Genomic DNA, 16009 nt, shown 5'->3' on the forward strand with positions numbered 1-16009 from the left:
TTACAAGGACAGGATACCAAAAAAAATTCCTGACTGACATTAAAGGAGTCCATGTTACCATCCTAACTGATGGGACAGAAAGAACAAATAAAAAATAAATTAAAAAAAAGATAAACAATAGTTACATATTTGGATTTTCAAAGAAACTGTAACTACAAAGGAAACCTGCACCAATGAAGCAACTTGGTTATTACAGCTTGCAGTATGTGGAATTTTTCCACACACATATGGGAAAAACTCCTGTCAGAGAAAAGAAGCTCATTACATCCCCCTGGGGATTTTCACTTTCTCTTGGCTGCTTCCGCTGCTCAGATAAACCATTTTCCCACTTTCTCCCAGCTCAATCCAAGCAGTATTCTGAAATTCTTCAGAAAAAGCCAAGCTGAACTGATTGCTAAGGTAAAGAGAAGACCAAAAATCTCTTAATCCAGGGGTGCTGGAGATTACATCCAGATGTCACAAACACAGCTAAAGCTGTGCTTAGTCATTGCTCAAAACACTTCCTCTCCCCTCTGACAAAACCACACAACATTGCAGGCTCTGGAGAAAGCTCCTGGGAGGAGACCTGCCTGTCTGACCCTGGCTCCACACTCCTGGACAACCACCAGACAAGCACCAGAGAGCTGAGACACAAGGGGAGAAGATTTAATCAGACCTTTCAAGGTCTGCAGGTGGCCCATGGCTGATGGTGTATCAGCCCAAGAAGCTGAAAACATCCACCTTTCAGATTAATATTTAATTTCTGTTTGATATGATCCTTTAATATCAAATAATCTCTTTGCTAACATTTTCTGCCATCTAGGAAATACCACAGGTGCTTGAGTTCCTGGAGCATCTTTAATGAATGTGAGGGGTGCATCTGCAACTGGGAGAGCACAAACCTCTACCAGCACCTCACCACCCAGCCTGGCCACAGTATGCAGCATGCAGGTAAAAGAGAGACAGATAAAAGAGCCCTGGGCACTGAGCAGCCCAGCCAACAGCCTGGACTGCACAGATGGAGTTTAATAAGCTTCTTCTAGAAGTGGGATATAACCGAGGGTTCAACAACACGTCCCTAAATCAAAGGGCACGGTGACTGCACAATGTCTCAAGGAAAAAGAAAGGAGAAAAAGCTGTGAAAAATCTTCGGAAAAGAAAATTAAAGAAAAGGGCTACAATTCATAGGAAGAGGATGTGGGAGAAATGAGACCTACAGGAAGAAAAGCATCATTATTATTCATCCAGTGCTTAAATCTGGGATTCCTTAAAGCCCCTTTGCTGTCACCCTGGTCCAACAATTACAGCTCTCTTGGGACCCTGATTAGCTCAGCAGGACCACGATGACAAATCCAGAACTGATCCACAGCCTGTGATCCAGCTGAATAGCTCATAATGCTGCCTCTTGCTTAGAAATATGCTTTCACTTCAAAGAAAACATACAAAATTACATGGTCATTAGCAGGGACGTGCATACTGCAATGTGGGGCAATAAAAAGCTGCAGCTTTGGTGTCAAAATGGATTAAGGGCTCGAAGTAATGTAACCCATCAGAGCCTTTTATTTAACATAAAGAAGATAAGTGCCTTTTAGGATGCTGAGATATTCATGCCTGAGCTTAAATTAGAGTGGAACAAACATTCTGCTGGTACAAACCAGCCCATCCCTCTTGCTGTAGAATTACATCAATTTTGCATGAGGGGGTGACAAGTAAGTTTTTTAGTATCATGGAGAGGCTGGCAATTATTTAAGATGTGCCTGGTTTATGAGCATGGCATCAATCTGCCCAGTAAGGAGTGCTTGCAGGACCAGATGATAAAACTTTGCAGTGTGAACACATTGCTCTAATTCTTAGGAAAAAAATGGGAAGGTAATAGAAATGAAACCAATTAAGGATCCATCACATTGGATGGCTTGTCTGTATCAAGTATGTCAACTGTGACTCATACAGGCTTCAAGTCTGGTTCTGCCAGAGTCTGTTAAGTGCCAAAACTAAAGAATATTTTTTAAAAAATTGATAGTGATGGTCATTGCAAATTAAAATAATACTTTGAGTTATGGATACAGACAGTCACATCTCACACCTATGAATCTTAGGTTTTTCTTTGTCCTTCTATCTGCTGCTCTCACCCAACACTGGTTTTAGCAGCAGGTCCTGGGTAGGACCTGTGCAAAAAAATCAGAGGGCTGAAGACCTGGCACAAGGGCTGGAAATCTGCTCTGAGGACAGGTTTCATTCCTGTTCACTTCAGCCATAACAGGACTTGCTCAAGAGTGGCCACCTGGACTCCTGCTGCCCCACATCTCAGAGATGACATTTTGGTGATTCTTGGGAAGGGCTTGTGTGGCACCATTAGCTAGAGAGGGAAGCTCAGAGCCTCAGATTAGATGATTAACTTCCAAACACCTAGTTGTGAGATAAATCCCACATTGTGGGACTCTGAGAGATCTCATGTGAATCCAGTCATGTGGGCAAAATATATTATCCTATTCCCAGGCTAGTTCCATAATACTGTTGTCCAGTATCCTCATTCAATACTATCCATCAATACTATTACTTTAAAATTTAAATTTGGCTTTTATTTCCAGACAAGTATTTCCTGAATTTCAGGCAAAACTTCTTTGGAGGGTATGTTCAAAGACAATGTGCCAAATGCACCCAAGATTTTTCAGCTGCTGTCAGCTGCACTTTCTGAACACTTTCAAAAAGAAAATAAGAACCGTTTGTTGCACTCCCAACAAGTTCAAAGAGAATAACAACACTTCAAGCAGGTGCTGTCTGGATTATGAAGGGTAATTAAGGATTATTAAGAGTTTTAAATGAAACCCTTTTGATGACTGTCAGTAATTTCCAAGTTTCAGTGCCACCTTTGGGTACCTGAGCATGGAAATGCAATACTTACCCCTTTGTGATGGAACATGTGGCCCTCAACATACACTTTATAGTTCTCCACCCCCAGCTCTTTTGCCAGTCGCAGAATCCGGTTTTGGGTAGGTCCCACATAAGATCCACCAACATCTACATAATTCACTTTATCATTCTGGGAAAAAAAATACAGGAATCAGAAGCTGTGCAGGAAGCTCCTCAATACAAACATCTAGAAGCAGAAAGAATTATTCCATACTGAATGTGTACGGAATGTATGTGTATGATATTCAGGAGGGATCTGTTCATGGGAAAGGTTGTGGAGCATGGAAATGGGCTGCACAGGGAGGGGGTGGAGTTACCACCCCTGGAGATGTTCAAGAAATTCACATTCCTTTTCTTGTCATTGCAAAACATTTCTGCAGCTGAAACCACCTCCAGCATCAAGGCTTGTTTTCTCTCTCTAGATACCTGCCTAGACTTAGTGCTGCAGGTGCTGAGCACTGCACTGCAGTTTTCCAGGAGATTCATCTTCTTTCCAGCACTGCACCCCTTGGCTCCAGCCTGCTGCTGTCTGGGCAGGGACCCCCAGCCATGCCTGCCATGAAAGGCGCTCAATGCACCCCTCAGACCAGCACCCCACTCACTTGGGAAGTGGGAGGAAAGCAGAAGGTTTCAGGGATGCACACGATCACAGCAGGCTGATCTCCCAAGACAGTAACTCTTAAACACTGTTTATAGTGAGTTTATAGTGAGTAGTTTAAGCCTGGCACTCTCAGTGTCACAGAAGGATGGTGTTTATGCTCCATGTTTCACACACAATGATTTCTGCTGGAACACCACTGTTTATCTCTGGTTCCCCAGCAATGGCACCTGGCATAATTTACACCTCCCTCAATTCCAGGGTGGGAAGCAGAGGTAATGTTTGTATTACATTACCCTACAAGTGACTCTTCATTTCTTTCATTTTTTTTCCTAATGGAAATCGAGATGCATTTCATTTTTAGAAGCAGGAGTGTTATTTCAGATAATTTAAAGACATTTTAAAACATATGTCTGAGTCATAATGATGTCTGGTCCTGCTCAGGCTGCTTCTCATAGGGCTCTAAGTTATCATGCCTGTTACAGTATTCAAAGAGAGATGGGAAAAAGTGGGGAAATGCTCTGACACTCCTGGTTCCAGATGATGGTTTTCAACACATTATTGAAGACTAGGTAGACAATATTCATTTTTCCCTCATCTACTAAGCCAGTCACTGCACCTTAGAAGGCTGTCAGGTTGGCCAAGCAGGAATTCTTGGTGAACACATGCTGACTGATGACTTTTGGATTAGTTGCTCTGTCACCTTCTGAGGGATTGAGCTGAAGCTGTAGTTCCCTGGATCAAAATAATTGTAGTTCCCTGGGTCAAAATAACAGGAGTGACATCTGTCACATTGCAGACCAGCACAAGTGGGAGTCCACACCTCATGAAGCACTTACCCTGATGGTGAATGTCCTTCCTCCCACTCTGTCCCGGGCTTCAAGGACCACCACGCTGACCCCAGCCTCAGACAGCAATTTGGCAGCTGACAAACCTAGCAGAAAAAGAGAAAGTGCATTAAAGCCAGTGGCAGCAATCAGCCACATTCATGGTCAAAAACAGAATCAAAGCTTCAAGGTCAGAGATTTCAATGGACTGTTCTCAAAAATCCCTGAGAGAAGCTAGGAGCTTTGCATGGTATCTCACCACAAAAATCATCTGGTTGCTGCTTAGTTGTATTTTGTAACCACTCACAGACTGAAGTTTCCTCCTTGGGTTGGCATTTTGGCCTTTTAAAAGCAGAAAAACTTCAATTACTAGGGGACAGACACACATCCTACTCTTGATTTGTGCAGCCTATGGAAAGGCAGCACCCAGCTTGGGGGACTTGCAGTGCTGCAGTGACATCAAAAATGTTCCTCTCCTGCATCAACTCTCTGCTCCTCTGCTGTCCCTTGGCCTCATTCACATGCAGAAGCAAAGTCTGCTTCACTGTCAGGATTCATTTTCAGCAATGGGGTTTGACCATGACAATCAAACAGGCTGCATGCAGATACTTTATAAGTGGAATTATGGTCTCAGCAAAAATCATCTAATTATGGGACTTTGTGATGGAGCCACTAGAGACAACTGAAAATTCAATAGGACAGGAAACCTCTTTGCTCCTGACAGATGGGAGCTGAAATTGTAAAAAGCAATCATGAGTTGGTGAAATCAGATTATGCCACTGCCCTGCAGGCCAATTTGGCACTGAAGCATTGTTTCTTGGGAGTTGTTTCCCCTCCTTAAGTACACAAAAGGCAGCCCTATTGATCAGCACTTCCAAGATACCCTGTAGGCAGGAGTAACAATATTACCCTCATGTTTATTACACTACCTTGAAATGTGATTAAAATCAACTTTTTGTGAGCCTTACAAAGAAGGCATGTCTGCAAAGACCAGGGGAGAGGAATCATTCTGGGAAGAGTTAAATGTACTCCTTTATTCTAAAGGCAATGCAGAATTGACCATAAACTCCTATGCACAGAATCTTTTAATGGGAAAGTGGGACACCATTCACTGGAAACCAGAACTGAGGAAGTTCAAATGTCTTACATAGGCAGCAATTATATATATAATTTTCATACTCATCTAAAAGTAACTTTACACCCTTGCACCACACTCTTCAGATTGCTGCTGGAGAAGAAGTATACCTAATTCTTCCATCTATTTAATATACTATTTTTTTTAATTGCAAGCCATTTTGCACTGGAGTGGATATATTACAAATTTATCTAATTTATTTCATAATAATAATAATTTTTTTCCTCCATAAAACTCTAGAAACAATTATTATTTCCTCCATAAATAATAATAATTTTTTCTCCATAAATAATAATAATTTTTCCTCCATAAATAATAATAATTTTTTTCCTCCATAAAACTCTAGAAACAATTTTTTTCTAGCTAATTCTTTGATCCATTGAGCGATGGTTTCTCTTCCTCCCCAACATAAAAGTAGAAGACACAAATCTATGATGCTGAAAACACAAACTGCAATATTTTCTTATAAATACATAACTTTTATATACAGAAAAATTAGATTAGATTTCAAAAGATACAGCAAGTTTCATCATACCATAGTGGATATCCTACATGTATAAAATAAAAGGCTGAATAAAAGGCTGGTGAGGGGCTTGGAACACAAGCCCTATAAGGAACATTTGAAGGACCTGGGGTTGTTTAGCCTGGAGAAGAGGAGGCTTGGAGGTGACCTTATTGCTCTCTACAACTTCCTGAAGGGAGGTGTAGACAGGTGGGGGTCGGTCTCTTCCACCGGGCAGCAAGTGACAGAACACGAGGACACAGACTCAAGCTACGTCAGGGAAGGTACGGATTGGATATTAGGAAAAAAATTTTCACCAAAACAATAATAAAATACTGGAATTGTCTTCCCAGGGAGGTGGTAGAATCATCATCTCTGGATGTGTTTAAAAAAAGACTGGACATGGCACTTGGTGCTATAGTCTAGTTGAGCTGTCAGGGCATAGGTTGGACTCGATGATCTTAGAGGTCTCTTCCAACCTCATTATTCTGTGATTCTGTGAATTTTCTATTCTTTATAAATACCACTGGACATTCAGCCATGACTGGGTAATTCTTTTGCGAGAAAGTTTACTGTAGATATACATGCCTTGAAAAAATTGAACATGAAGCCAAAAGAAGTCTGGCCTAGGTATGAAAAAAAAAACTAAATGCAATCTTCGGTGCCTAAGCCCATAATTTCATACTGAATACAACTGCTCTATTCCTGCCACACTTGTTTAGGAAGAATAATGGTCACACTGGACTGAGTTGGAAGTTAAGTTCAGTACTGGATTACAGCTTAATTATGGGATGTATTCAAATAAAGAAGAGCTGCTCAGGATGAAGAACGTGTTGTAATGTGACTGAGGTTCTGTAACCTGTTTAACTGTACTTGTTCTCCAGACTTACAGGTGGTTAAGTTTCATTACTGTTAACCCAATGGTCATCTGAGAAACTGGTCCAAAAAAAAAGAAAAAGGCTTTGAAGTTTCATAAACTGGGAAACAGCAAGAAATAAACTAAGACAGAAATGGCTTACTGGGAACTGGGAGAGGGCATGACTCACAAGTATAAACAATACAAAATATGTTTATTTAAGATTACTACTGCACATTTACCCACTCAAAGCATGGAAACTATTTTCTTTCAAAACAGAAGACTAGGAACAACACCCACACACAGCATCTCTATGTCTGTATCTCTGTCTGTTGGACTCACCACTTTAGCTCCATCCTGGTCAGACTGAAGTGCACCAGGTCCAGGTGCTTCCACAGGTTCATCTGAAGCACCTCACAGGTCAGGACGCCTCTATGCTTTTTATACACAACCTCCAAACTGACTGCATACTTACCCTTCATCTCCTCCATAACTTGTGTTTTCAAGACTTTTATTGCTGTTCCAGTATCCTGGACAGGACTGGACACCAGAGAGTGACCATTTGATTGATGGGGTAAGTATGAGAGAGGAAGAAATGAGACCTTCTCCCTCCCTGCTGCTCAGCTCCCCTCAAGCTGCATGGAGCTATCCTCCCACTTCCTCTACAACATCTCCATCCCAGAGGACATCATGAACATCAGCAACTGCCAAGGAGCAGGGAAGAAGCTGTGGATGCCCTATCCCTGTAAGTGCTCCAGGCCAGGCTGGATGGGGCTTTGAGCGACCAGGTCTAGTGGGAGGTGTCCCTGCCCATGGCAGGGGGTGGAATGAGATGGGCTTTAAGGTGCCTTCCAATCCAAACCATTCCAGGCCAAATGGAGCACTGGGCTCAGCGCTCAGACCAGGCAATGACAACACTCCAGTGTCTGCTGCTGTGACTCTGTGCAGACACCCCTGTCACAGCTCAGCCTGTGGCTGTGCCACCTCCACCTCCCCCGAGTGCAGCCCTGAGATAAAGCTGGAAACCACCCCAAATCACTGGACAAACTCCTTCCAGATATCCCCTAATTCCATGAATTTGAAATACACCACTTGCCTCAGCAAGATGGAAGGAGCCTGCCAAAACCACGGCTCATTCGCAGCGTCTGCTCTGGAAATTCACTTATTGCAAAATGGGAACAAACAAGGCCAGACATCCTCCACAAGGGTTTCTATGGAAATCTCACAAGCAGCTCCCCTCCTCTGAAGATGCCGGGCAGGAAAGCTCTGTTCCTATTGATTTTGAAGTGCTATTAAGGACTCAGAATTGCTGCTGCTACAGATCATATTGTGGCTGCTTTCTTGCCAGAAAATTGACATAATGCTACCACAAGCAAAGTCCTTTGAAGTGAATCAAAACACTGGATATACAGTTAAAAAAAAAAAAAAAGAAAAAGAAAAAGAAAAAGAAAAAGAAAAAGAAAAAGAAAAAGAAAAAGAAAAAGAAAAAGAAAAAGAAAAAGAAAAAGAAAAAGAAAAAGAAAAAGAAAAAGAAAAAGAAAAAGAAAAAGAAAAAGAAAAAGAAAAAGAACTGATGCCAACCTGCAGAACACAAGACACACCCCATTACTGAAACATAAGGATGCTGAACAATACTGGATTTTCTAACACAACAAAGCCCATCTCTACCTCACAGGAAAGTTCAACTCCATAGGCAGTGAACAACACTGGGACTTAACAGACTTGAACTTGATTCCAGAAGAGTCCTGTAATGTGGAAAATGGTTCTCTGTTTTGTAGGGAAGTGTTCACAAATGTAGATTTATGAGAATAATTCCAAGTTGCCTCAATACTGGGGTTGATACAGAGCATATGAGCAGAGATGAGTTCTACAGCACAAATGGCGAGAATTTTTTTAAAGTTATTTTATTGGAAATATCCTAGTGATTGTATACTAACAGCATAGAGTTATACTTTTCAAAATCTAGGCTCTGTAAATGCAGAACATTCCTTCATAAAATCCTTATTAATCCACCCTACTGTACATAGCATGGGATAGCCACATTGTGAGGAAAATGATTAACTCATTACTGTAGTGTTCTAGCAAGATTTAATTGAGGAAAAGTGGAAGAATCTTCCAGTAAAATCCCTACATTTATCTGATCTTGAGTGGGGGAAATAATTGTAAGACTTTTTTTGCTCATTTTTCTAATACACATCAGTAAAATAAGAGAATTGGCAATATGTCATTACTGAAGTTCCAATGTAATGGCATTCTAATGCTGTGATTATTTTTACTGTTTCATTGATGGAAAACCTAACTTTTTTTAAATACAATTGAGTAATTAAACCTAGCAATGGCCACCTTAAAATCAGCTCTCCTTTTTCCAGCTAGAAATCCCTTTGGCAAGTAAAACTGAACCTGTCAATGTGAGACGCAAAACATTTCTGCCATTACCATAGGGTAAAATCTGCCTTCCTCACCTCTTTATTCATCTCCTGCAACCTTGATTACCCTTTGATTGGAGTTTTTGTGTACATCACAGCATTTATTTAAGTTTTAAAATACAATTAAGATGTGCTTGGTTACATCAGATTAACCAGAGAAGCCACTAATGGACAACAGCACACAGAAAGCTGAGAATGAAAGAACTTTCCTTTCACTGACTAAGGATTTGAAGATTTTAAATTGCCACTGAAAATATAAAAAGACCCCAAGCCAACAATGCTATCAATTCAGTAACAGCATCTTAAATCCACACAAAAGAGCAAGAATGCACAGTGTGGATCACAAGTCTACATTTATTTCTACTTCAGTGTTGCCTAATACCATAACATCACTAATTTTCTGCTTGTCAGAAACCATGTTTTATCTTGCCATGCTTTCTTTCATGTCCCTTCTTGTAGAATACTTGGCACTAGAGAGAGATTCAGTTAATGTATTTTGTCCTTTTCAGGTAAATCAATTTATTCTCTTTTTCATCAGTATTTTTTCCCTTCTAGGAAAAAAAAATCCACTTGATTCAGCAAAGATCTTAACCAAAAGAGAATAAATATTTTCTATTACAGAGTACATTGTCCAAATGAGACAAAGCCACTTACTGGTCTCAATGGCATCACTGTCTGAATGCTTTCTACAGATGCCAGCCTTGTTCTAAAGGGCACAAAGAGTTTCTCATTGACAGTGTTAGCAAAAATGCAGTGGGCAGGAAGAGGGAATTCTATTCCAAGGATGAAACCACTCCACATACGCCCAGTGTGATTTTTCATGTCCACAGCCCCTTGCAGTAAACTTTCCTTCCTCAAAGTAATGCCCTCCCCCAAAACAAAGGCAGAAAAAAGTTAATGAGTATAAGCACAGGGTTGGAAATGAGGCATCTTTCCTCCCATTACACATTAAAATGAGCAGTTAAAATGATGACGGTTTGATCCCACCTACTAATGGAAACAACCAAGGTAATTACCCACGTGTTATCACTGTTGACAATTTTTTTAGTCAGTGTTGTGCAGATTAAATTCCTGTTACCTAAACGGTGACTTTCAACTAAAAAAGAACATCAAAAAATGTTGCTGATAATCTATGATCAATGTTATTACCACAAATACCAATAACATCAGTTCTGGTATTCCCAGAAAAGACATAATGCCTGTCCCATGCCTGGTTTTTTTTATGTTAGGGTATTTTTAGGGATCTGTCCTAACTACTTGGCTATTTCTTTTGCTTGTTGAGGCAAATAACACTCATAAGATTTCAGAAGCAAACCAGCAGAACACATTATGAAGAAGAAGGCAAATGGAAATTGGTACTTCTGCTTATTTGCAATTATTGTATAAAGCACCCATTACATTTCGTATGGGATTCTGGGGGTTTTGTTCCTGCTGTAAATTTTCTGTCATAATGGCAGTCGGCCTGCTAGGAACTCAGGGAACTTCATTGGGAACTCAGAGCCCTGTGAAACATTGTTATTTATTTCTGCATCCCCAGAAATGGTCTTTAGGAATCCCTGCTACTAAATGACAACATTATCAGCTTTCTGGTTGGATCCACAAAGAAGGAAGGAAGGAACCAGGTAGATGAAATCCAGCACAGGGCGAATACAAAGTGATAAACAGAGAATACATTTCATGAATCAAATATTACATTCCTATAGGTCAAATCCCAGGTTAATACAGAAATAACAGTAGGGAAAAAATATTGAAAGCTACTCCAGATTTACACAGGTCAGACTGATTCTATCTCACACCAACAACTGTGCGTTTGACAGTTTATCTGACACCACCACCCACCAGCAGCTTGGCGTGCTGTCAGAGCAAACAGGGCAGTGTACAACAGAAGTTGTGCTGCCAGGATGGCAAGCAAGGGAAATCTGCATTTCCTCATTATTCAGTCTTTCACTCAGCGCCCAAAGCCAAGGCGTAGGTAGCTCGAGGGGTAAGGCTGTCGATCACACACTGTGAAGCTGGAGATGCCAACACAGAGTGCTTTCCCACAGACAGAAAAAGAAAAAAGGCTTAATAATATATCATATGATTTATCTCTGTAGAAAGGCTAATAACTACTATTTTTACATCTCAGCTTTTCTTACGATTTGTGGCCCTTGGAATCCTCCATAAGTGCTGTTTGCAGCACATGGCTGGGAAATCTCGGCTCTGATTTTGTAGAACCACACAATCTCCTCTTTTCTAGATAAAAACAAACATCTTTTTCTGTGGAAACAAAAACTATCCATGTCAGCGAATTACAGTCTTAAGTGTAAGATTCAATTATGTCTGGTTTTCTCTTGTGTTTTGTACTTGTAACACAATGTGCTGAAATTTCTTCCAAACCATATTTGCATGCAAGATTTTTTGGACATCCCTGCTTCTGGACATACTTCTCAATATCTGCTGCCTCTCTGGCTTGCGCTATGTAGACAAACATTATTAATTCTCCATGCAATCTTCTGATAAACTTGGCTTTCACATGAGGTGAGGCTGGCACATGAATATATTCCCATGAAAAAAAGTTAACATATTTTGCTTAATTTTTTTTTCCAAATTTGGAACTATTTAAGCTTGAATTTTCAGGGTGTGTTTTTCAGGGTGTGGTTTTTGTGATTCTTTTCTGCTGGAAAATCTTGGTCAAAACTGACTGTATTTCTAAATGTCTAGGGAAAACATACGTTTTGATTTTGAAAAATCAGGCCTTTTTTAATTCCTATTTTGGAAATTGCAGCAGCAACTTGAAATTTGGCAGGGAGGTAACCTTGGAGTCAACATGGCACATTTTGTTATCCATATGAAAATATGCCCCAATAAGGTCAGTTAGAAAGTTTTGAGAAATTACAGGTCACAGAAGTCAGTCTCAGATCTGACATGCTGAAGTATCTGAGGTTTCTGTCAAAACTCTCTGAGCACTTAATACTGTCCAGTTGTTCATGAGCAGTGCCTGAGGAGTGACTGAGCATCCAGGCCCTCCTTACAACACTTTGTGCCATCAGCTTGCTGGGTTTCAACAAACACACTAGCAAGGAAAATCAATCATGTCAAAATCAATCCAAAACATCACTCTTCAGGTCAGCAGAAAACCCTATAAATAGAAAATGGGAGTAATATTCGAGCCATATAAATAAAAACTCCCTGTGGGTATGGGGAAAGTCTTTAGCTTCAGGCACTGGTTTATTTAATATGCTCGGGTATAAAATGCTGTAATCAATATAAATTGTATTACGGGGGACATTATCTATTAAGAGTGACACAAACACGTGCCTGGAGCTTTTACTGGCCACAATCCACATTTTTAACATGCAAGCCCAAGTGGAAAGAGACATCTATCCCAACCTCTGCAGCTCCCTCTCTGCAGGGTGCGAAGGCACTTGCTGATGCAGCCTGGACAGTTTGAGTGAGATTCCGTGGGGTACAGCAGGAAAATCCCAGAGGTAGAAGACACCCAAGCAGAGATTTCTTCCCAAAGCTTTTTCTTCCAAAAGCACTCTTTGCAGAAGCTCCCTCTACCCCTAGGCTGCAGCTCCCTACAGGCAGAGGGGATTCTGTGTCCCTGGAATGGCCACATTGGGGTGTGCATGCAGAGGCCAGGAGCAGGGATGAGCAGAACATGTTCAGAAATTCACTGTTCAGAAATTGCCTCTCAGGACCGTGCTTTGCTTTGAGGAATAGACAACTCCAGAGCTGCCTGTCAGGACTTGAGCTTCATTTCACAAATACTGGACAAATAGTTCTAAAAGCCACAGCATCGCTGCTGGGAAGTTCCCACTTAATAGAACAAGCACCTTGCTTATACCTCATACAAATTTCATGTATTTGTAGTAAAAATCAGATTATCCCAAAGTTTCCTATCCCTTCCTGCAAGCACCAGGTAGCGAGTATTTAAAATACAATAGAAGGAGAGGAGATGGAAATCTCACCAGATGAGTCAATGGCAAATTCAATTTCAGAGATACAAACAGCAAGTCAACACTGGAATCAGAGAGATTGAGGGGAAATCCTGTGCATACTGGAGCATGATTTACAATGTATTCCACCAGAAGCAGAACTCTAGAAACACTTTTTTTTTTTTTTTTTTTTTTTTTTTTTAAGACCAGAAAGCAGCACTGTCTAACCTCTTGCAGAACTGAGGTGTAGGCATATTAGTGCAGGAATGGTAGTAACAGAGAAGCTGTGAGAAAAGCAAAACAGACCAGAGGCTGATCAGAGTTTAATGCGCCAGCTATGAATGGCAGTGTAGAGTAAAAATGGATTAATTATTAAATAAGGCATTTATTGTCTAATTTTCAAGGGCTGTTCATTCTTAAAAGGATGCCTGTTCTAACTCATAACAGGCAGACACCAATTTCTATGCCACTGGCATGGGGTTTCCATAGGTATGAAAAATGTTCCTGTACCCCAGGAGTGCTGTGACATGTTTATTTGTCTTCCTCATGCCACCAACAATTTTTCAGGGACTGTGAGCACCGTGAAATTTTCTGCCTGGCTCCATTTCAATCCCCACACCAGGCTTTGGTCCAAGGCACAGGTGTTGCAAAGTAACTCTGTTTTTGTACGAGTGAGGCAAGACATCACATAGAAATGCCCAAAGCATTTTCTGAATGCAACAGGTTGGGGACCTGGAGGAATGAGGCACCCTGAAGGGAACAAGAGCTTGTCAGAGCTCTAAAAACCATATTAAGAGGATGTCACCATCAACTGCACACAGCATGGGTGGTAATTCCCTAAGGACACTCTGTGCATTACAGGAACCCTAAGGATGAAGACCAAATGTCTCATTCTAGCAGGAAAATTACCAGGCATCTGGTACAACTAAAAAAGCAAGGAAATCTACATCCGTACTCTTCCTGTCTGTTTAGTGATGCTACAGATTATTTAAACAATTACTGTTATTTTAGTAGATGAAATAACATAATTACGTAAACCATTTGCTGTTTTATGTATTAATTCACTGCAGATTACACCAAAGGAAAGCCTCTGACTCCTGCTCAATACTAATAAAACCTAACTTTACCCACACCAATAATGGCTGTAATTTCACTGAAGTCACACAGTCACAAAACTCATCTTTTCTGAATCATTAGTGAAGTAAGGACTGCCTGAAACCTGAGACCTGGTCAGAGCTGCCAACACAAAATTGACCTGAGGGACCTAAACCTAAACACTAATTTTCTCCAACACAGCAACATTGTCATTGTAGGTAACATAAAAATAATTAATTTACGGGGTTTTTAAGCATAAGGATGAGGGGTCACGATGCAGTTGCTGGTGTGAAAGTGGATCTGAAGAGTATTTTGGGAAGTGTTGCCTGGTGAAGTGCGAGGAGTCCATGGCACTCGGGGAATCGGGCTGCCTCTAGAACAGCAGCAGAACCCAACCTAGAGATACTCCCAGATGTTTATTCTGCTGCATTTTCCCAAACAAAACATCTGCCACCGCTGCGCGGGCAACCTAAATAAACCACGTCAGAACACCACCTTTGCCGGGATGCCCCAATCCCAGCCTGCATCCCCGTGTCCTGCCTCGTCCCCACCTGTGGGCATTGCCAAGTCACTTTTCCTCCAGCCTCCCTCCCGACCCGCGCCAAAGGCAAACCAACGCAAGGAGCAGCGGTTTGTGCCATCACGACGCGGGTCACTTCCCCTCTCCCTGTCCCTCCCTGAAGCCCCCGGGGCTCTGGCCCTGCGCTTCCATCGCCGCCACCGCCCGGCCCCGCTCCGGGGGCGCTCCCGGCGGGTTCCCCCCCTGACCCACCTGAGATGCCGGCCCCGATCACGACCACGTCGTATCTCTCGGCCATGGCGCTGTCCCCGCCGTCCCCGCTGTCCCTGTGCCGGTCCCGTCACAGCCGCGGCTCCGCCAGCGCCGTCCCGCCCGCCCCGCCCCGCCCCTGGGCGTGGCCACACGCCCTTCCACCAATGGGCGCGGCCCGGGGGAGGGGCATCGCATGGCCACGCCCCCCGCGGAGCTCGGTGTGCGGCCCGACGGGGCGGGGATGCTCGGGATCACCGGGAACACCGGGAACACCGGGATCACCGGGAACACCGGGAGCGCCCCGGGACGCGGCGCATCGTATCGGCTCCGTGCCGCACCACGCCAGGGGGATGGAGGCAGGCGGGCGGCAGCGTGCCCGGTGCGGGATGCAGTGTATGAACCAGCCAGCGCTCGCTGAACCCCGTGCTAGTGACCCGCAGTGACTGCGGGGGAGGAGGAGATCCATGGAGCCAGAGGTTATGGCAGCCTGCAAGCTTCACCTCCTACTAGAATCGAGCTGTACTTGATCCGTGAGCCGGAAACAAGGGGTTAACTTTTCCACGGACGTATCTTCCCGAGGACAATGCCTGAAATAATAATTGGTTGTCAAAATTTTGTTTGTACTTAGCTGCTATTACTGCCCTGGAATACATGACGGTTGTGATATTCCTTGCCACGCGTTTTACAGCTCTTACAGGTTTTATTGCCGAAGAGTAAATGTCATCTCTGTGGGGTGGAAAAAATAGAGAGCCTGGCCATCCCCTTCCAAATAAGCACAGGAGACCTTTACAGTCCACACAATTATAAGAAATCCTAACACTCTTTCATGTTAAATATTGATACAAGTTCTGAGAGTTGCCCAATTTTGCAATTATATTCCAAGCCTGGGTATGACCAATGAAAGCAATAATACTGTAATACTTTTGGGCTGGTGTTCTTCGAAATGAGTCAGTTTTCTATGGGGAAAATATAGGACTTTTGGGTTT

General features: G+C 42.4%; 1 protein-coding gene across 1 annotated transcript in view; it reads right to left on the minus strand.

The window, feature by feature from the left end:
* LOC119704854 (amine oxidase [flavin-containing] A-like) overlaps positions 1-15145 on the minus strand; it is a 34060-nt gene extending 18915 nt beyond the window's left edge. Inside the window, exons 1-3 of the mRNA XM_038146589.1 lie at positions 15024-15145; positions 4327-4421; positions 2882-3019 (exon numbers count right to left, since the gene is read on the minus strand). Coding sequence (XP_038002517.1) covers positions 2882-3019; positions 4327-4421; positions 15024-15069 — 279 coding nt within the window. The 5' untranslated portion in view covers positions 15070-15145. The remainder of the gene's footprint in view (positions 1-2881; positions 3020-4326; positions 4422-15023) is intronic.
* Positions 15146-16009: the final 864 nt, after the last annotated feature.

Source organism: Motacilla alba, chromosome 1 (assembly GCF_015832195.1).
Source record: "Motacilla alba alba isolate MOTALB_02 chromosome 1, Motacilla_alba_V1.0_pri, whole genome shotgun sequence".
In the NCBI taxonomy this organism is placed as follows: Eukaryota; Metazoa; Chordata; class Aves; order Passeriformes; family Motacillidae; genus Motacilla; species Motacilla alba.